We start from the raw sequence: 23,574 nt of genomic DNA, 5'->3' as shown, positions 1-23,574 counted from the left end.
ATCTTCCAATAAGACATGGCTTTAGCATCATGGATAGTTATTCCTGACCTCCCTTTTAACTGACAACAACCACAACATCCAATTTGCATGATACGGATTTCTTGAAACATAATAGTTGCATGCTATTTTGTAATCTTAAACTGCTCATGTAAAGGGCATTGCCTCAAATAGATTTGTTGGAATTTCTGACTCAATCTTAATTTCTAAGAAACATAAAAACTAATCCTCAGAATCATCATCAGCTCAGGTAAAAGATGTGTTAGGACAACAAAAATAACATATGCCTACCACCAAGACTATCCCAGGTTAAACTCTGGTAACCTGAACACAGTTCAGAAGCCACTGATGTGTGATATACTCTGCCTTGGTTGAGCCTCTCTGTGCACAGAGAAGAATGGCTGACTATAGCCTGGCTAACTGCTTTTCTATTTATTTTTGTTTTCAGAATGTGAGGTTTCCACCCACCTATATCTGGGGAGAGTAAAGTTCGGACAGCACGTTATTGCTGAATGTACAAATGAATGTGGAATGAACAGAAGACAAAACTGCTGAGGAAATTTTGTGTAAATGCACAGGAACGACATGCATATTCACGCTGTCTTGGTTTATATTCTCTTCTATTGGAACAGTATTTTTTGGAATGCAAACTGCATTGGGATTCTAACTGCATTATCGTATTACACTTGGGATGGCTGAAGTTATACAATCATCTGAAGTTATACAATCATCTATTCCGCATGCGTGTGAATGAAGAAAATCAAGTCCCAAAATAATAGAATAAGACAAATTGCCTCAAAGAGTAGATGTTAGGGAATGCAAAAACAGACCGCAAAATTAACAGCTTAGCTCCTTTATCTGAACATCAACAAATGAAATGCCGAACAGTTTGTGATATAATTTGAATGTGTGGTCAGCCTTCAATTTCATAGGATCAATCATTATTACATAATGGCAAATCACACTGCTTCTTATTTCATGACCCAATTCAATTGAACTAAGCTAATTACATGCTTCTTCAATCTCATCTCTGTGTTACGAGGGCCTCAATACTGTACTATCAATCATTCATGGTGACTTCAAGATACAAGATTCAGAACTGAATAGTTAAGAACATTAATGCACTATAATTCCCCCTCCCCCAGATCTTTTTCCCGCTATCTGGTTTGAAACCAGCTAATCAGAATTCCCATGTGCCAGTATCAACCTGCAGAATTAAGCTAGCTATTCTCCTGTAGCTCTGCTGTCCTCATTTCCCTTTGCTAAAAAATTTAATGGCAACATGGTGCAAGCAACAGATGCTGCTAACAGGTGACCTCCAGCATAACAGGCCCAGTAGATAAAAATAAACCTCCTCATATATACAGTCCTTTCTGGCTACCCTGAAGAGGAAAAGTGAAGTAGAGAGGAAACATAAAAAGATGAAAAGCAGCACTAACCCAATTTGAGAACCAATTTTTGATAAAAGTATATTTCTTTTACTCTCTCCAGTCACTCGCCATCTTTCCCTAGATTTTATATGCATTCCATATATTCTTCTTGCTACTGGTAAGTTTGTTCCACCTTCATTGTGGAGCCTGAGAACTCTTTCCATACAATAGACATAAGGCCAGCCAGAAGAGAGACTGCCCAACTTATCTGCACATCATTGTATCTCATCTCTGCAGATGCAAAGAACAGAAATCATCCAGGTTGTGGTGGAGCTTTCAAGGGCTGTTAGGCTCAGCTGCTCCCTTCTCCCTTCACGATAGCATATGGTAAGCCATAGCTTGTCTTAACCTGGATTTATTTTAAAGTCATGCTGGCCTTGACCTATATGAACCTAAGATAACCTGAGATACCATGCCCCGTGGAACAAAACGGTTGCTTTGACACAACACGTTAAACCATCTTATCCATATTGCCATTTTATCCCCTATAAAAATGTGCTCCCCCATCAGACAGACAAACTGCTGTCTGTTTTGTCCACATCAGTTAAGCTATGGTTTGTGCTTGCTCTGTAAACTATAGCAGCAAAAAAAAAAAAAGTAGCTTGTCCTTTGAATTGTCCCAAAACAGTGTATGAAGGAAAAGTATGTGAGCCTTGGAATTCGGGAAGCCTGGCTTGTGTTAAATTATCAGCCCTGAATCAAGACATAAAATATTTACATCCAGAACAAGAACAATCAAATGATGGCTGCCTATACTGAATGCTATTGACTTACTTGTCTCTTGAAGCTCCCAGAGCTAAGACAATGGGGTCTGCGATCTCCAGCATGGACTGAAGGATGGATGCCACCACAATGAAGAGAATAATACTGAGCAGGAAAGCCCGATGCACCACTTGTAACTCAATGAGTCCAGTCTGCACAGCCAGGATCAAAAGTGTGACTCCTTCTGTCATCCCCCTTTGTAGATATATTTTTAAAGGCAATGAAAAAAGATCAAGAACAAAACTGTAGTTCTCAGGGATCTGAGGCAGTTTTAAAAGCATGTGACTACTATACAACTATCTTCCAAACCTTCTGATGTAGCCAAATATCTCCCTTATCAGATGATCCCAGCCAAAGGACTCTTGCTCAACAATTCTCAGAGGGAGATTTTATCTTGACTTTAAGCTATTTGTGAATTTGCTGGCTAGACAGGCAAAGCACCATCCTTCAATGTTAGTTGTTCATCAATAACTCAAATGAATAAATGTTGCCTGTCACTACCTCTCTAAACCACAGCTCTCTAATCTATAGATCAGTAATCTATGGTGAGATTGTACAGTCGGGTGTCACATAAATATATTTTATCTTGTCTTGTTTGAATACATTTCATATTTGCTGCACATTCCTGAACATTACCCACATAATTTAAACATGGCAAGAAATATATATGTATTTCAGTCATTGTGATGACAATGATATGAACCAGGATGGTTTTGTTCATGCGATCTCCGCTTGAAATGGTCCCAAATCACTTTTGATTTCTTCCAACTTTGGTTCATTTTCAAGTCCCAATTTTCTATAGATTAATAAGCTTTTTCTAGAGCAGAGTTCCCCAACCTTTCTGGGTTGGTGGCCCAGAGGGGGGAGAGGGGCAGGTGCCTTTATGCATATATGTGCCGGTGCAAACGGGACAGCAAGTGCCCATGCAACGCTGTGATGCTAGTGCCTGTGGCGACAATAGAGCAAATGGGGATGCACACGCATAAGTGCACGCATTGGCCAGCCACTCACGCGGCCTAATCGCCAACAGGCCACTGACTGATAACCTGCCGTGCCCCACAGGTTGGGGACCCCTGTTCTACAGAACACCTGACTAATGTTTGCTATTCTATTTTTTTCTGGTGAAAGGAAAAGGCTTCATCTATTGCTGAATACAACTGAAAGCAGGCTTTTAGGTTGAAATAAAGAGAAATGGTGATAGAAGGAAGTTTACAAGTCTGTGTTTCTCAACCTTGGTGATTTTTTGATATGTGTGGACCTCATCCCCCCAAATACCCATCAGCATGATGACTAGGGCATTCTGGGAGTTGAAGTCCATATACGTTAAAGTTGTAAAACACTGCTATAAGTTCTGAAAATTGCAACGTTACTAGCATCTTTTAATATACATTGTGGAGCTAAGAAACTGGAGGAACAATGCAAAAAAGCTATACATCAAGGAGGCAAGCAAATGAGAATTCCACCTGAGGTAGCAAAGATGCTGTACTTTAGAAAGTAAGGTCATAAGAAGAGGATTCAGTGACCCTTCTAATCTATCTTGAGTCCAGAGATTCCAAACGAGTTAAAGAAATTTTCCCCAATCCAGCAGTATAAGTATACGGGTGGGACAAAAGGAGAGTTGTACTACTATTAATAAACAGTAAACTTCTTAGAAAATATATATTGTATCTAAATAGTATCTGAAGGTATTTGGGGGTGTTTGTTTTAAAGAGTTGACACTGTGCAATATATTTAATTTGCTTTGGAATAATAAACATGGGATAGGCCCTTAAAGGGTTAGAGGCACTGTTATTTGGGCACTTACCGATTCATAGCTGGATCATTCATGAATGCCCGGTAGCCTTGCAGGTAAAACTTGCAAAGTGTTAGAACGCCAAGTGCCACAAACGAGACAGTGAACACCAATCCCAGTAAGGAGTAAGGAGTGCTACAGCATTCTGCAATACTAGGGAAAAGAGCATACATCAACATTAGAATCCATAGTGTTCTTAATATAAAGGACAACCAGGTGTACTATATGCTGTTGGATAAAATGTATTCAAAGAGAAGACCATGTGCGGAAGAGAAGTTTAATGCAAGATCATTGGTAACTCCAAAATGCATTCAGTTTTTGTTCAACGATACTTCAATTCAGAATTATTTCTAAAAATGCAAAATTAAACAGATGGAATTTGTAGCATCATTTCCCGTTTATCCAAGCATTTGAAACAAGTAGATAATAGTTGTTAGGCAAACTATATAATGGATATAGTTCCTAGAGCTATTCGATAGATATTTTCTCTATACAATGACAGGATTTTGTGGAGCCAAGGATCACCTTCTATAAACTAAATACAACTATAATGGAAGAAATTCGATTGTCACATAAAGTCTAAATGTCTTTTTTATGGGTGACTCCCCCTTCAAATAATCAGAATCATCATCAGAATAAATTCCACTTATTTCTAGTATTCAAACAATTTCATCTGGCTTATTATATAAAAGCAAACTGAGTATCTTCAGTGGAGGAAATTCATCTGAATCATCCCTATTTCTTTTTCAGCATTTCATTTCATTTCATACTATGTTGTTCACTAACACTTTATTCAATTACACCAAGAGTTTTGAGGACAGTCTTTAAAAAGAGCAATTTTTCAAATCCTCTAAAGAAGATTATTTTATCTAATACATTTTTTCTAAATAGCTCAGAACGCACAAAATTGTATAATGTATGGTCCTAAGGGTCTGTAATGCTGAGATCAAATAAATTAGAGTGCCAAATAAACTCTTCCATGGGGAAAGATTACACCTAAACTGAGCAGTTTCTAGCTTGAAAAAAATACCAAAGCCACCCATTTCTGGTCATTTTGAGTACTAAAAAAAAAACCCACTTCTCCCAACACTGTTCTCTAGATAAACATTTTATTTTATGAGGGAATAAATATTACAAAAGACCTTCACAATTCTTTGATCTAGAAACAATGCAAGGAGGGAGGGAGGGGGGGAGGGGGAGAGAGAGAGAGAGAGGGAGGGAGAGAGAGATGCTTGTGAGATGAATGTGGTTATCTGCTTCATCTCATTTGTAGAGCAGAGCTTTCAGCCCTTTCAAATAGATTAACTAAGGCCAAGAGTTGGCAATTGCTAATTACCTTGTTAGGAACAGAAAGAGAAGCCTCTCCCTAGAGGCTGGCTGATCCCGAGTGCTGAAATAGGAGTAGATCTGAAGAGCAAACAGCAGAAGCCAGAAGACCATGAAGAGAACAGGGACAACCAGCTGGTTCCACAGAGTCATCCCCAGGGCCAGCAAGCCATAAACTTCTACTATCTGGAAGAGAAGATACGGGTTTCTTATTCAAATCTGAAACATCAATCCAAATAAATACCTTATGAATGTTTACTTCAAATGAATGAGCGTTTGCAATGGGATAGCTTTCCCTACCCACTATCTTCCATGCACATTGGCCCACATCTACAAGTATTTGCCATCTGGCTTTAGATCATGAGTTGTGTACAGTACAAGTGTTATTGAGTGTTATCTGAATGTTACATACATACATACATACTTGTGTGTGATGTGTGAGTGTGATGTGTGTGTAGATAGAGATAGACAGATAGATAGATAGATAGATAGATAGATAGATAGATATAGATAGGTATAGTTAGATAAGTAGTATGTAACACATCTATAAGGCATTAGGTTGGAATTTATATTTATTCATTGAATTTATGCCTGCCTTTCTGTTTATTCCAGCAATCAAGACAGTTTACTATTATAAAGTATATATCAAAACAAAATTAACACAGTTAAAATCAGAAAATAACGCAGTCATTAACAATAATTAATAACTAGATGCTTGGCAAAAGAGAGATTCCCCTCCCAAGAATTGAAAGCAAATGGTTTAAGGAGCGCATTCTGTAGCTTGGCAGACATGAAGGAGAAATTAATCAAGGAGGGAACCAACCTAGAACTAAGGAGAAATTGCCTGGCAGGTTACAACAATTAATCAGTGGAACGACTTGTCTCCACAAGTTGTGGGTACTCCATCACTGAAAGTTTTTAAAAAGAGATTGGGCAACGATTTGTTTGAAATGGGATACGGGTTCCGGCTTGAACAGGGGATTGGACTAGAAAACCTCCAAGATCCCTTCCAACTCTGTTATTCTATACTACATTTGATAGTCAAGCTCCTGACAGTGGGAGAAGTAGGTGCATTCATCATTGCCCTGGAACACAACCACCCTAAATTTTGTCCAGTTGACAACTAGTAGCACTGCAAATCTTTCAGTGGCAGCATCACACGATTAATGTACCTTGCACCAGTCAGCAACTTGGCTACTGTTGAGTTTCGTACCAACTAAAATTTTATTTATTTATCAAATTTATATAGCCAAAGTAAGTAGTCAAAATTACCAGAAAATTCTGGATTCTTTTAGCTGTTGAAGATATCTTAGGCGATTAGGAAACATTTCACTTCACTGCAGTCAGAAGACAGGAAATTGAAGAACTTGTTGTCATTAGTATAGCTCGGGCATTCCCCTCTGAATGACCCATCACCACTTTCAGCACCATAAAAGACAAGACCAACCTCTATGGGACATCCTAGGTCAATAACCTTCAATAACTCCCAGCTCTATTTTGTTGACATGTACTGAGATGAAGGACCACAGCAGTACATCCAAGGTCTAACTTATTAGATTACCTAGAAGGATCCGGTATCACAAGCTGGCAAGAAATCCAAGAGAATCAGTAAGGTTGGACAGCCTACCAATTTCTGGTGATGGTTATCTACCAAGGAGATCAAAGGAATCTTAGTACCACGTAGACTAAATCACAACTGAAATGGTATCAGAAAATCAGTTTCATCTCATTAGATGCATAGTGAGAGTCAGTTTGGTTTGGTGATTAAGGCACCAAGTTAGAGATCAGGAGACTATAAATTCTAATCCCACTTTAGGCATGAAAGCCGTCTGGATGACTTTGGGCCACTCACACTCTCTCAACCCAATCCACCTCACAGGGTTGTTGTGGGGAAAATAGGAAGAGGAAAGTGCACTGGATATATTCACTACTTTGGATTATTTATAGGCAGGATAAAAATAAATAAAAACGAATGCTGTCTTACAAGCCAAAGCACGCTCATACACTAACACTGACTATTTTTTGCTACATTTCTGCTGACAAATCATATAACTCAAGTTTAAAAGAAGCGGGTGACATAAATATGAATCACTACATCCTCCCACTCTTTTATGTTATATTGCTGATATTGCTCTTTAATTAACAGTTCATGGTGCAGACACTGATGTGTGCATGACAATTCTGTTTATTATTAAGAGCCATGTGATGACTTGGCACCTCACAGCCCTAAATAAAGCTCCAACTCTCACCTAGCTGCAGCAGAGACATACTTTTTATTATACTGCCTCTTCTACAGAGATATTAAAGAGTCGGGAACATTGCACCTCTTTCTGCAGATTTCCCAGAATATAGGGTTATTTTTTTTGGGGGGGGGGTATTTAACTACCACTGGCAGACCAATACCATCTTACATCTCTGTCAGTAGCCAAATTTTGCTTTCCTGCCTCCAAGATCAGAAGCCAAATTCTGATCCAGAAAGAGAAACATTCTGCCTGTGGTCACGTGTCCCGTTCCCCCCCGGTTTTGTTGGCTTTTAAAGAATAACATTTTTTTTCTTTTCCTTTCTGCATTTCAGACAGCAAATGGAATGAATGAAATGAAAATGAAGCTTTCCTAAAGGACAGCATGTCCAGGCAGACACGCTGGGGATTGATTTTTCTCAAAGGAAGAATTGCTGCAGAGGATTAATGTGGGAATAGAAAAGCAAACAAGGGGAAAATGAAGTGTGATCCCAATGACTAATTGAGCTGGGGAGGAGATGATTTCCCCTAAAATCTGTGTGACTTCCAGTTTAATTACAGCAGTGCTGAGCATAACAGTCTGCTTGGCTCCTATAAAAGCTTCTGGGGGCAGGCATTGTGGCTCTAGCACTGAACGGCTAACATTCAAAAACGACTAAAAAGCATTCGGTTGCTATCGCTATTTGATTACAGACTGGGGAAAGGTTTTTTCTTAAAAAAATATCCAAACTGTTTTATTTGAATTTATTTATTATAAAACTATAGTGTTATAGTGATAGATATATTATGTATATGAATAAGATGAGAATAGAAAAGTAATACTAAAATAATGAATATGGCTGTAAATTTTAATTGTTATTGCACCCAGGCAACACACTGTTAAATGGAAGATGAATTGTATTTAAAATAAAATAAAAAAGCTTATATAAAAAAACTAAACTCTGGAGGTGTCTACAGAGTTGTCGTCTTCATCTTCTTTAAATCAGTAGTCTAAAAGCTGATACTGTTCTTTTTCCTTTGTGAGCATTTAGCCAACTGATGCAAGAAGTTGCTTAAGATGGACAATATCTTGAATTAGATTCACATTATCTGGACCCACAGTCTGTGAGCAAACATCACCATTCTGTATCACTTCGGGGCCCGTACTAGTTTTTCCTATTTCCTTTTCTAGGATCGCCAATAATAGAATAGAATATAATAGAATAGAATAGAATAGAATAGAATAGAATAGAATAGAATAGAATAGAATAGAATTTCTGAACAGAACAGGATAGAATAGAATTCTTTATTGGCCAAGTGTGATTAGACACAGGAATTTGTCTTGGTGCAAATGCTCTCAGTATACATAAAAGAAAAGATACATTTGTCAAGAGTCAAGAATCATTAGGTACAACACTTAATGATAGTCATAGGGTACAATAAGCAATCAAATCATACTAGGAAACAGTCAATATAGTTCGTAAGGACACAAGTGACAAAGTTACAGTCATACAGTCACAAGTGGGAGGGGATGGATAATAAGGAGTGATGAGAAAGTTAACAGTAATAGTAGTTCAGATTTTGTAAACAGTTGGACAGTGTTGAAGGAATTATTTGTTTAGCAAATGTGATTCCTAGGTCTTTGGCAAATCAGCAGCTAATTGGTATCTTTCACTCTGATCAGTTTAGACAGAGGTCTCCAAACTTGGCAAGTTTAAGACCTGTGGACTTCAACTCCCAGAATTCTGGGAGTTGAAGTCTACAGTTCTTAAAGTTGCCAAGTTTGGAGACCTCTGAGTTAAGAGTTTAGATAATGTCCCATTCAGTTGGGTTTTGAGCAATGTTAACTCTTCATTCTGCCTTGCTGCTTTAAAAATGGAAAGTTTTCTTTCTAAAATTCACAGAATTCTACCAATGTTCTGGGGCTAATCCTGCCTGGCTGTTTCTTTTAAATAGCACGGAAGACATTTGTAACACCTTTTTCCAAGATTTCATGACAAAGGGACAGGTTAAGAAATCCAGGGAAGCTTATCAAAGAGAACTACAAAGAATGCAATGGACTGAGCTTTGCAACTAGTTCTACCTTTACTTTTCCCTCCAGGAATTGAGGTTTTAGAACTGAAATGCTCTGGAAAGGTACCTGCAAAATGAAATTGACTCTGCTGCACATTTTCATCTACTGATGGCCCTTTCAAGTTCAGTATTAATGTAAGCTGAACCAACTTTTGTGTAAGATGAGTCAATTGTCAGACTGGCTTTGTGTAATAAAAACCTTCAATTTCAGTAAGAAGTTTTAGGTTTTTTTTTAAAAGCATCAGAAAGCATGCAGTTTCTTTTTTTAGGAGAAATAAGATTGTGATTACAATGTGCTATTAACAAAAGTTGCTATTCCTAACTAGTGATTACGCAAGATTAGAATCTTAACACAAAATCACTGAGCTATAATTATATTACATTGCATACCAATTGCTGGAAATGCAATTGGGGGGCAATTAACTCTGTGGCAATTATGTTACTTTATATAATACTCTTCCTTTGTTCTGTTCGGCACTGTGCACTGTTATTCTCAAACACTGTTTATTTTTTATTAGCACCTTTCCTACAAAACTACAGGACACAGTATCTTCTAAATAGCTTAAATATTCTGAGTAATTTACAAAGAAAGTTGGTAAAATGATAGTATGGGCACTGATCCTCAACTATAACGCGGTTTGCATTTCTCAATAGCTGCAAAGTTCCCTCCCTAGGAAATGCTCTCCTTTTGGGGGGTTCTGGAAATCAGTTATTTTCGGGGACGGGATGGAAGAAATATGCCACATTCTCTACCTTCAGAACTTCATAGAAAAGGCGAAAAAAATGAAATAGATCCAATTCTTCAGATGCAATAACTGTTTTGTAAAATGCTGACATAAGTTGTCTTCGTACCTAACTGTTTGTACATGTGACAATGAGGACATAACCAGATAGCTTTTAAATCAAAGGATGAAATTTAAGGAACAAACTCTAAGGAGGTAATGACAAACACAGAAAAGGAAGACAAGAAATCTGTACACAGAAAACCCTTGGATGTTGTTTCTTCTCTTAGGCTATTTGGAAGAATTCCAGTGGAGCGGCAGCTTATTAAGGATTCTGTCCTGTGGGCAGCCCAGTCTGCATGCACAGAAGTAGGAAAAGGTTGCCCACAGCATGAAAAGTATGCATCAATGCTCCAATTAAGTGGTATCTAATCCTTATACAGCATGGTGGTTTTGGTGAGGATTCAGGTAATTTACATCCTCATGCTGCCAATAGCAGATCTAGCTATGGTCGTTCAGTTTGTCCTTAACAGATCTGTAAGGGTCTTTTAATTCCAACTTTTGCGTCAGCAGAGAGAGAAAATGGATACACAGGCAAACCAAGAACTCATCTTACAATTTTTCTTTTATGCAGTTTCCTTAGCTTCAAGCGACACAAACTAATTGTTTTGGTTAAAATGTGTTGAACTGTAGACCCAGGTTCACATCTCCATTCAGCAAATTATTTGGGACTAGTTCCCAATGTAGCACTAGTTACATGTTTAACATCACATTAATTGATATTTATCATCCTTTAGGTCAGTCTTTTTCTTTCCTAGAGATGATAGGAATTTTAGTTGCAAAGGTTCTAGGGGCATTTGGCTGGGATGGGCTCTTCTTCGTGGAATAAACTAACTAGTTGAAATAGCTTTGATAACTTTTACCCACTGAATTCTCCCTAAATGGCACAGAAAGAAAATGGAATTACAAGATTGCTATTTTAAAAGAGAGCAGACCATCTTGTTAATTAACAAGCTGATGGTCATTTATATGTCTTCAATTCTTCAGCTGCATTTGAGATTGCAACAACATAATTAGCAATTTCAGTGGTTCATTAACTTCACAACTTAAGGAGTCATAGTATTTTTTAATCCAAAGGATTTATTACAAACACACAAGAAGCAATGTTTAGAAAAGAGAAAGACTATCCTTATTTAGCATCCTGGAATGATGTCAAAATGCACTGTTTCTAGGTGAAATTTTAAAAGATAAAAGTCAGCAGGGGAAAAAAAGTTTGGTCTAGTGGTTACGGAACAAAGCTAGAAACCGGGAAACTAAGTTCTAGTCCCAACTTAAACATTAATGCTGGGTGGATAAGTGTGGACCAGTTGCTCTCTTAAGTCATTGAGTTTTGTAGGGAAAGTAAAAGAGAAAGGAGTATCACATGTTTGCCATTATTATTTGTAAAAAATATAATAAAGATGGGATAAACAATATTTTAAAAAGTTGCAGGCACTGATATTACATCAGAACAGTCCAACCTAAAATCCATGGTACTTTACTCACTATTTAATAAAAAATTACACCAATAAATAAAGATTAATAAAGAGCTTGATACAGGATGTAGCTTTCCAAATGATTATTGGCCCTTTTAAACTTGTCTCACACTCATATTTCATCACTTTAAAAAAAACCAAAATCAAAACACAAAAAAATATTTTATTTCAAATTTTGCCATTCTTCTGCATCAATATTGTTTTCAAACATTCAGCTATAAACCAGTGTTGAAAGTCTAATGAGAAATCAAGAGGTTTATCAACTAATATTCAAAATGTATCTAATTGGCAGCAGGAAGTAAAAATTCCTGCTTTAAAATCTCTTACACTAGTTTGGACAAAACAGTATTTTCTAATATTTGTTTTTCCTTAAAATTTCCAGTTACCCATTGAATAATATTACCAGGTTTTGTTTTCACTCATTTCCTAAAATGTCATATAAAGTACAGATAATCCTCAACTTACAACCATTCATTTAGAATGAATAGAGAGAGGGCTGTAAAGCACTATAAATCGGTATATAAGTCTAAGCGCTATTGCTATTTAGCAATCATCTGAAGTTGCACTGGCACTGACGAAAATGACTTACCACTGGTCCTCTACTTATGACTGTAGCAGCATCCCCACAATCATGAGATCAAACTTTGGGGTGCCTGGCAGTCGGCATGTATTTATGACCACTGCATTGATTTGGTGTCATGTGATCACCATTTGCAATCTTCCCAGCTGGCTTTTGATAAGCAAAGTCAAATTTGGGGGAGGGGGGGAAGAAGAGCTGGATTTGCTTAACGACCATATGACTTATGGCAGTGATTCACTTAACAACAATCATGAGTAACAAAGGTAAAATTGGATGTGATTTACTTCACACAACCACCTTGCTTAGCAACAAAAATTCCTGTCCCAATTTTGGTCATAAACCGAGGACAACCTATATTTATCTTGTATAAACACAAATGAATAATTTACACTGGTCAGGGTCCCCCCCCCCCAAAAAAAAATAAAAAAGTATCATCAGTACTGTTTACAAAATAGCTCTTACCTGGACAAGTTCTCTATAGGCAGACTTGGCTAAATTGTATGGCACCAAAAGATTCGACGCCAGGAAATAGAGGACTTCCAAGCCAGTGAACACCATTGCAAATTTGTTGATGATGACAATAGTTTCCAAGGGAACCAAGCAAAGCCGGGCCAGCAGAGGGAGCATGTGAGCAGAGAAGAGCCAGATCTGCTTGGTTTTCATGACACAAGAACAAAGAGTGCAGACCACCAGCTGACCTGCAAAGGATTAAGAACACCAAACAGTTCAATCCTTTCACTTTATCAAAAAAAAAAAAAGCAGAAAAAAAGTTTCTCCTTATAATTCTTTTTCCTCTCTATCTCTGACACTCCCAACCAATTAGTATCACATCTTTCTTCTGACCGTCCCTCTCCTTTAGCAATGACAAGTGACTTGCATGAGTAATTATGGGTTTATCCATTTACTTTTTTAAAAAGAGGAATATCATTTCTATATCCTTGAAGAAGGCAATGGCAAACTGTCTTCTTACTCTTGCTGTGAAAATTACTTGGCGCTTCTGTGAAAACACCAGGAATCAAGTTTGACTCAAAGGAGACTTCTTTTTATGCCACTGGAATAAAGATCTCATACACATTTTTAAAAATCACATATATTTTTATTTTATACAATAAGCATGGGAAAACATGCAGCTCTTAGTTGGCTCTTTACTGCCCAATTTCAATAGCCCAATCTCAGAAACTTGCAGAAACGGGAAGTTTATGAATATTCACTTTCAGTTTTTCAAAATATGCACATAAATATTTAAAAAATGAACTAAATTAAAAAACAACTCTTGACAATAACACATCATCCTATATGCACCTCTGTTTTTTAAAAAAAATAGTAATATTTAAGCTCGATTCCTTTTGAAGTAAAGTGGTCTGAAAATTTGAAGACAATCAGTTCCTCATATACTTGGCTTGGCTCATCATTTGTAACAACTTGTGGAAAAATTCCCTTAAAGGGTAATTTATATAAACTAAATCAGCTCATAATCATCAATATTACAACAATGTTATAAATTGAGATGAAAAAGACCAGACTGGAACAATGTATCTACTACTTATGTATTTATGCAGAGTACTTCAAATAACATTATGTATTTATGCAGAGTACTTCAAATAACATTTTCAATAACTTCCAAGTACACTGCATTCTTGATAAATTTCATAGTACAACCCATAATTGCTAAGGACCCCTTATACTGCACTAGTAACTCTTGCTCTAAGATATGATACTTAGGAGTAATAAAAAGCACACTTGAGGTACAAATGGCGTAATACAGTATAAAACAACCATTGTTTTTTAAATCTTTACATTTCCTTGCCAGTCATTGGCTACATATTAGCTCTTTCATTAAGTTTTGACCTTCAAAGAAACTTTTTGACTTCATCTTTCCAGTGTTTAAGAATAGCAAATTACATGCTCGCAAAAAATGCAGTGAGGCTAAATAACAGGCTCACACCCTTCTTAGAGCAGGTTCAAACTTAACTATATTGGCTCAGTAAATGTAGTTTTATTAAAACAAAGACAATTCTGCCTTTACCAGTGTGAAAATCAGGTTACTTGCAACCACAATTTCCATGTATAATCTTGAATTTAAACAAAATCCATTTTGAATATTGATAATACACTTCCCTGATGAGAATGTAAATGCTTGTTTCTGATATCTAATGCAAAGTTGACCCTGTAAGGTGGTTAAGACATCAGGCTAGAAACTGGGAGAGCATGAGTTCAAGTCCCATCTTAGCCAAAAAAGCCATCTGGATGATCTTGGACCAATTACTCTCTTTCATCTCAACCCATCTTACAGAGTTGTTGTTATGATGAGAATAGGAGGAAAGAGATATATTCGCCGCTTTGAATTGTGTAGAATACGGTAATACAAAAGCCAAACATGAAAATCAAGCCAGTATTTGGTACTTTCATCAACGAATAATGTTATCACCTCCATTACTTCAGCTTTTGTCTTACACTATATTTAGTAATGATTTTCTTTATGCCATTCTTTTATAATGCTGTTAAATTTACATTCTGCTTTCCTTCCAGCAGCCCAAGGCAATGTATTCCTCCAAATGTACCTCAGCAATTTCCTTTTCAGGTAATTTGGGGCAGAGTGTATATGCTAAAGGTCACTTTTAGTGAGTGGTGGGTGTGTTTCCAGGCCGAGGGTAAACTTTAGGGATGTACAAACTGGTTTATGTATCATGTTGTAGAAGGCTTAGATGGTTCATGTCTGAACTGAAGCATACTCTGAATATGGAATGAAATGACACTGCTTTGTTCTAGATAAAGACCAAAATGAAGTTGTTCCAAAGAGAAATGCAGAGGAGGAAAAGACCAGGAAGATCAGCGAGACTGGCAACAGTTGGGGAAAGATCTGGGAAGATCAAGTGGGTAAGTGGCTCACTAGAGAGATCATGACAGGATGAGCTAAGGGCTTAAGACACTGAAGCCTTGCCTTATCTGCCCCATAAAATCTCACAGAACAGATTGGCAAAACTTCTGGAGTTTAATAAATTTAACAACTAGTTTGTCTGTTTCTTTGTTTTGGATTCAAAACAAAACACACTTTCTCTTTCAGGCATACTTATAATTGATTTGAATTTGGGTTTTCCCCGAAAACCAATCATAACTAGGACTAGCTGTAACCTTAACTACTATATCACAGTGACTATCTGGTTCAAGCTTTGCTCAAGCTTTCAGTATTCTGAGACAAACTGTATGCAGATACAGAATTTATGTATCTTTGCTATGAAGTGTTTGTTTTTATAAATGGAGAAAGAACTTGTAGCACTTTGAGTACTATTCCAGAATTATAAACTGGTACAATAGCGAGAACCACAAAGTTTCAGCAAACATGTTTCTATAATGTGGCTGCAATTGTTTTGGAAATGATTTAGAGAAATAACTCTATTATGAGCACAGTATCTTTCTATTAAGCATGAACAAAGCTGCAGTTCCTTTGAGGCATTGAATCACTAAAGCCAACTATGCTTAAAGAACTTATCTGAGTCTGAAAAAGAGGGCTGCTTTAGTAGAAAACAGAGAATACTATCTGTGCTCATGCGTAAGTCACGCCCAAAGTACTTATTTCAAAATATTTCTGAACCCTGTACAATCCCATTAAATATTCAAACAGTTGGAAATTAAAAGCTCATTAAAAGTGGCTGCATAAACATCTATCATCTTATTAAAATATTATATTGGTTGCTGAGTTAGACATCAGCTTCTATATTGGCTGCCTCCAACCTGACAAGTCTCCCAGTTAGTTTACTAATCTTATTCAATGTATCTCTCTGGATTTTGAATAACTTCCAAGTGCCCAACCCCCATTTTGCTGTGAGATAAGTAATAATTAAAATGCATTTTTAAATTCTCTGTTCTTCTCCCATCTTAATTATATAAGTTATGATTAATTTAACAATCATGAGGTATGCTCAGGCTATAGTGCTAAAAAGGTTAAAAATCAATGGGGTTTAAAGAATGAATATAGCTTAACAAATCAGGATGGGAATGAACAGTGTGATTGTGCCTGGACATTAAGCATATACTTTTGTGTTGTAACTTCTTCCCTTCTGGTCTCCTATTAGAAGCCTGATAGCTTCCATCATTTTGGGATTTCTCCTACTTCCTTTTCAAAATTTATTACTTTACGTACAAAATTTCTTGGGGATCCCAAGAAATGTAACAAAACACTATAGATTGCATCTTCTGAGTATTACTAATGTTTTACAACAAATGTAACGTTGTATTCCCTAAGTCAGGACTGTCAAACTTGCAGCCTGCGGGTTGGATGCCTCACCCGCTGGCCATGCACATGCCCAGTTTAGCGAAGGAGGAGGGAAAGTCGTGATATGCCATGTGATTATGCGGTGATGATGTGAGTTTTACACTCCTGCCCTAAATGGACTTTTGTAGCAGGATCAGGATCAGAACAAATCTTCCATAATACCCACACAGCTACGGTTCCCACTGTTCTTAAATTGGGAGGGGAAGTTGCACACCATATTGTGCTGTGATCTGGTTCCTACTTTCCTCTTGACTTCCCCATCTCTTTCTTTTTCTATAATGTTTCTTCCAAACAGGGAGGCTCTGTTTGGTTATCTATAGAATATACCCTGGGAATTAGTTCCTAAACTAGCAGAGGGACTAAAAGAATCACACTTTAAAAAAACCATGTACATGTTTTCATCAAAATTAAATATGGGAATACTCCCAAAAGAATTAATAACTTAAATATGGACTGGCAGGATATATGAAAGACAGAAGAGTCATTAAATATTTTAAAGTTGCAATAAACACATGTTTCTTCCTCTCTTTGAACAAATAAATCATGCTTATAATGAATGGCAGAAAATTAGCCCAAAAGGGGAGACAGAAAAGTTGTCCATAGAGCAAACTTCTTCCAAAGCCATTATCCATTCATCAACACAAAATGAATGAAAAACCAAGACTAGGTCACACATCATAGTTTCAGTAAATAAGCTGTTTAGATTTCATTATTAAACGGCAAACTGATTTCCTGTCAGACCAGCTGTAATCTTTCTATGGGTGACAAATCATTTGAGCTGCAGGGCTGGAATGTTCTTTACTTCAAAAGAATCTATCAATCTTTTCCTGTAAATCTAAAAAAAAAAAAAAGCCAGCCAAAATCACAATGTCATCATGAAAACCAGCCCATCCTCCTCCAAGCTTGAATATGGTATCAAGTTCAATTCAGTAAATTGGTTGACTCATGTTTTTTGTTGATAGTTGGGAAGCTCTGCTTCCATCCTCAATGTTTGATCAAAGAGGACTGGATAGCTGTTGTGGGAACAGTTGTTTTGATATTGGGATTCCACAGTCTGGACATCTGGTATCCCAGAAAGAAGTAATCTGAGAGCTCTGTGAAAGAATCCCTCATGATAGCTTGCAGTGCAATTACAAAGCTGTGTCTTGATCAAATAGAATAAACACCATTTGATGCAATGTAAACTGGATCATTCCCAGAGTCTTTTCACATATATGAGGTTTAGGTTTAAAGAAGCCATAACTCATAAATGTTGAATTTGAATTGAACAACTGTGGCTTCTTTAAAAAAACAAAAACAAGTCAAAGCTTGAATTGATCTTATGTACTGAACTATTCACTCTGCAGAATTCTTACATGTGGTTCCAAAAGAAGAAAAATTGGACAACTGTAGATTTCTGCAACTACTTTTTGCACAATGGGAAATCATAGTTTCCCAATATGTTTTAAATGGATCTCGGTGCCAACACAGCAGAACGCTATTCTGGATTATACAGGTAGTCCTCAACTTAGAACAGTTCAATGAGTGGCCATTCAAAGTTACAACAGCATTGAAAATAGTGGCTTATTACCATTTTTCACACTTATGACACTTGCAGCATCCTCAGGGTCACATGGTTTACATTCAGATGCTTGAAACTGACTCACATTTATGACAGTTGCAGTGTCCTGGAGTCATGTGATCCCCTTTTGTGACCTATCTGACCAGCAAACTCAATGGGGAAGCTAGATTCACTTAACAAAGGTTTTACTAATTTAAGATCTGCAGTGATTCACTTAACAAATGTGGCAAGAAAAGCAATCAAATGGGGCAAAACTCACTTAACAACATAAATGTTTGGCTCAATTGTGGTTGTAAATTGAGGACTGTACAATGATATATACACAAAAACTCACCTCACCATTTATTTCTACCCTCCTTTCCAGTTTAAGTCGAAAGAATTAAAAAGAGAAGTATATTATTGCTGAAGTGACACAATGCTAATTAAGACTTATTTTCATACTCCAGACTGGTGTATGAGAATAGAAATTGTTGCTATTAATATTGTTTTCTACTGTTTGTAAAAGATCATATTGAGGCACAGGGCATGCAACAACATGACATAAAATGTTACTGGATTACTCAGAGAATGTTACTGGTGGCATAAGATCTATTTTATTCATTGCAATGCTAAGCAAAATCTTGCTATTCTATAGAAGGTGATGATGTTTGATGTACTCACCGATTAAAGCTGTCACAAAACGATTCATGGAAAGAGGCTCTAAGTACATTGGCCCTTCATAACCGGATTCTAGCTCACTTCTTACATAATCCCTAAAAGAAAATGAGCTACATTAAAGAACTTTTAACATGAGGCGATATTTGAAAAATGGAGGTAGTTCAAGACCAGAATCATGCAAGATACAAAGTTATGGTATTTAATCATGATTTATTCAATATAACACCATCAACTTGTTAAATTATCAATCATAATATATTAAACCAACATTGAAAAGCATAATCTGGTTTAGTGCAATGTGAAAGTCCAGACTAACATTTAAACGTTATTTTTTTTTTAAAAAAAGGTGTCCATTCCATATGGTTCTCATTGGTGACAAATCTTGATGATGTATATTAATTGATTTTATTAGACAACAAAAATGCTCTATGAGAAATGTAGCTATCAATCTCTCCCTCACTGTTATATGTTTCTCAAGGAAGGTCATGCTCTCATCTTCCCCTCCCTGGTAACTCAGCCTTGTTATTAAACAGATATGGCTGAATTATTCCAAGAATTCATTCATTAATTTGAATTTCATTCCTGAAGTTGCCAAACCTCCCTTAACAACATATTTGCTTTGTGAAACCTTCCTTTGTGTGCAAAGCAGTTGACAAAAGGCCAAAAGTTTGGCATACTGCAAAATTTCTGCTAGATAGATGACCTTGCCTGTATTTGAGAGATAAAAGGACCAATATAAAATGATAAGCATTCCAGCTTATTTGAGAGTCATCAATGGTCAAGGTTCATAGTAACTCTATCTCTAAAATAGGCCCATAGTTCTGATCTTTAAAGATAATTCCTTAACTAGTTGCAACAGTTGCAATTTTTTTCTAAGTCTATATTGATTCATTTAATTTAGATAGATACAGACAAATGCTATATATACACCAGACCAGCCACATAACTGACCTCCTGCCCATCCCAAATTACACACCAACTTATTCCTTCTTTGCTTGCCCCAATCTTTCCTTCTGCTTCTTCCTTTATTAAAGCCACAATTTCTCTATAGTACTTTAAAAGGCATAAAAAGATACAGGTAGTTTTTGTTTAGGAACAGCAATTGTGGACTGGCAACTTAGTTGTAAAGCAAAGTGGTCACTGAATGAAACCATGACTGTGCTTACAATTTTACTTCAGCTTTTCTTTCCTTCATGGGTCTGCAAAGGTCATAACTGCAAGGATTGTTCACAAATTTATTTCTTCATCAGTGTCCTAACTCAACAGTTGTTAAGCAAGGCAGTTACCTCTTCCTGTAAACGCAACAAAACCTAAGCAGTTGTGTACCTATCTCCTTAAACTAGATTATGTTTACTTGGGTAATTGTACTTTCTTCACTTATCAGCTGATAAACATTGCTTTTTTTTTTTTGAAACATAATGAGATCTGTTCATTCCAAAACAATTCAATCTAAAATAATAAAACATAATACAGTACAGGTAGTTCTCAGTTAATAACCTCTTTGGCAACAGTTCAGAAGAGCAAGGGCACTGCACAAGTGGTACTTCTAACCGGTCCTTGAAGTTCCAGCCATCGTACCACCACCTTAGTCACAATTCAGGCACCTGGGTGGGTGACTGGATCACACCTACAAGAGTTGCAGAATCTCACAGTCATGTGACCACTATTCGCCACTTTCCCTGCTGGTTTCTCACAAGCCAGATCAATGGCAAAGCCAGAAGGAAAGGTCCCAAATTGCTTCACTGTTTTTATCTCCAGAGGAGCCCTGCAGTGGAATATAGGTAGTCCTCAGCTTACAATAATTCATTTAGTTCAAAGTTACAATGGCACTGGAAAAAAGTGACTTATGACCGGTTTTTCATACTTACGACCATTGCAGCAACTCCGCCCCCCCTTGGTCACATGAGCAACATTCGAACGCTTGGCAGCTGACTTGTATTTATGACGGTTGCAGTGCAGTGTCCCAGAATCACGCGATCCCCTTTTGCGACCTTCGGACAAGCGATGTCAGTGGGGAAGGCAGATTCACTTAACAGCTGTGTTGCTAAGTTAACAACTGCAGTGATTCATTTAACAACTGTGGCCAGAAAGATCGTAAAATGGGGCATAACTTGCTTAACAAATATCTCACTCAGCAACAGAAATCTGAGGGCTCAATTGTGGGTCGTAAGTTGAGGAGTACCTGCATGAGATCTCTGAGATCTTGTAGTCCACAGCCTTACAAGCCGTCCCCCTTCCCTCGCCTTACATGCACTTGGGGGCCCCAGCAGCAACCCCCCCTTCCATAGTATTCATCTGCCCTCCAGCCTGCTTGCAAGCTATCCTGGATTTGCAACTCCCAGCCACCTTACCTCATTGACTTTGCTTGTGGGAAACCTGCAGGAGGTTGCAAGTCACAGTCATGTGTGGTCCTCGCTTTACAATATGCAATTTTCACTTAATGGCAACAGGGACTGTCAGGATCACCATCAATAAGCAATGCAGCCCACCTGACATCACACTATGCGATTAGTAACTGCTTAGTAACAGAAATTCTACTCCAATTATTGTCATCTCCTCTACCAACAATCACAACTGAGCCCAAAGTGTCCACTAAGCAACATGATTTTTAAGTGAATTGTGCCCCATTTTATTAGCTTTCTGTTAAGTGAATCACTGCAGGTGTTAAGTTACGAACGTAGTTGTTAACTAGATCTGGTTTCCCCATTGACTTTGCTTGTCAGAAGGTTGCAAAAGGTGATCACATGGCTCCAAGACAGTGTCATAAATTGTCTTAATTTCATAAATACATACCAGTAGTCATGCATCCAAATTTAGAACAAATGCCCATGCAGACGTTACAATGGTTGTAAGTGTGAAAAACGGCCATCAGCCCCATGGCACTATAATTTTGAACGGTCACTAAAATGATTGATTGTAAGTTGAATACTACCTGTATTTGCAAAACACAGATGACCGACTGTCTTTATTACAAGGGTTGCAAATATCTGTCCACTCAGTTTCACTTCTCCAATTAAAATTATTGTAAGAATAAATAAGTTTTTCCAAAGATAAATTCCAGAAACCATAAAGCGTTCTGTAAAATAATTGCTCAAATTATGGATTCTGAGACTCTTTTCTTAATGGGTATGTTTAAGAGAGCTGTTTTACTATATAAACTGATGGTTGTGTTTTATCTATTTTTATAACTGGAAGAACAACATGGTTGTTCCTAGAAGAAGCAAGCTATATTGAAAGGTGCAGCACATATAAGTCAAAGAAAAAGAAAAAAGAACTTGATATAATTGTTGCTTATCTTTCCCTAAAGTATAACAGATGTAGTAGACTATACTGACATTGCAAATTAGCTGGCAACAGAAAATAAAAATGCAATTATGACCAAAAAAGGAGAAAAAAACATCTTCTAGTTCTCACAGCTAGGACAGTAGATAACTAACTCTCAAAATTTCCCCTCTCCCGCCAATCAGTTACACACAATTCAACGGCCTTTTTGCTGATGAAGTGACTTCACCTTTTCCATGCTACTTCCCTTCTTTCCCTTCTACTAGCTCCAGAAAGTTGGATTAGGCTGGCAAGGAAAGTGCTGTATACATTTCCCCCATTACTTCCGTAAATCCCTCTCCTGTTTTATTATTACAGTTTTCTGCAAACTCTTTTTCCTTAAGCAAAAGATAAAGAAAAAAAAAATGAACAGTGTCATTCCGCTCTCATTCCTAGTGAAAGAAAGTGAAGTTCATCACCCTGGCATGAAAGGATTATAACTGCTAATGCAAACAAGTGAGAGCATAGTCATTCATAAAGCTGAAGTGAGAGACTAGTCCTTTATCTGCCCTTAAGCCGAGAGACACAACAGCAAGTTACATTTTGTAAACGAGGTCATACATTGCTGCTGCTGGGCTTTATGGAGTGGCCAGTAAAAATGAAGGGGAAAAAATAAAAACATTGTGCAAGAAAATGTTTTTCCCAATTGCTCTTTACGTATAATTTATTCTCTGTGACATTTTTTTTTAAAAGACACATTCTAGAAATAGCAATAGCGCTAAGACTTATAAACCCGCTTCAGAGGGCTTTACAGCCCTCTCTAAGCATTTTATAGTCAGTACATTGCCCCAACAATCAGGGTTCTCATTTTATCAACCTTGGAAGGATGGAAAGCTGAGTTAACCTTGAACTGGTGAGAACTGAATTGCTGGTAGTTGGCAGAATTAGCCTGCAATACTGCAGTCTAACCACGACGCAGCTCATGCATAGGTGTTCTTATGATTTCTTTTAAAGTGGCCATTCTACCACTTCCTTCATTAAAAAGAAGTATTTCCCCCCTGTGGCTACAGTATGAAAGACAGCTGATGATATTCTGCCATTGCCTAGAACTGCTGTTACGAAGACGCAGAAAACTTTACTTAAACTGTAATCTATGCTAACCTTCTGTAACAGAATCTTTTGCTTAGCTGATCAAAAATACAGCACACAGCCATTAAATTACCAGTTACAATGGTGCTTACTTTTAAAGGCCATGTGATGTGGAACTTCAGACACTATCTCCCAGATACCATGGCAATCTTTCCAGATCTTCAGCTGAAAGCCTCTGCCTCCTTAAATTAAGGAAGAGGACCCTTTTCCATAGAGCTGTCTCGAGTGTCCAGGTTG

At 37.3% G+C, this 23,574-nt stretch overlaps 1 protein-coding gene across 2 annotated transcripts in view; it reads right to left on the bottom strand.

Moving 5' to 3' along the window:
- Positions 1-23,574, bottom strand: part of RNF145 (ring finger protein 145) — a 90,504-nt gene that overhangs the window by 6,191 nt on the left and 60,739 nt on the right. For both annotated transcript variants that reach the window (XM_026696687.2, XM_087924220.1), the window contains exons 4-8: positions 18,931-19,022; positions 12,899-13,134; positions 5,318-5,493; positions 3,994-4,134; positions 2,202-2,384 (exon numbers count right to left, since the gene is read on the bottom strand). In XM_026696687.2, the coding sequence (XP_026552472.1) occupies positions 2,202-2,384; positions 3,994-4,134; positions 5,318-5,493; positions 12,899-13,134; positions 18,931-19,022 (828 nt within the window). The remainder of the gene's footprint in view (positions 1-2,201; positions 2,385-3,993; positions 4,135-5,317; positions 5,494-12,898; positions 13,135-18,930; positions 19,023-23,574) is intronic.

This window comes from Pseudonaja textilis, chromosome 2 (assembly GCF_049901715.1).
Source record: "Pseudonaja textilis isolate UNSWEBS1 chromosome 2, rPseTex1.2, whole genome shotgun sequence".
Lineage (NCBI taxonomy): Eukaryota > Metazoa > Chordata > Lepidosauria > Squamata > Elapidae > Pseudonaja > Pseudonaja textilis.
The sequence above is the reverse complement of the archived record's forward strand: the minus strand, read 5'-3'. Positions and strand labels throughout refer to the sequence as shown.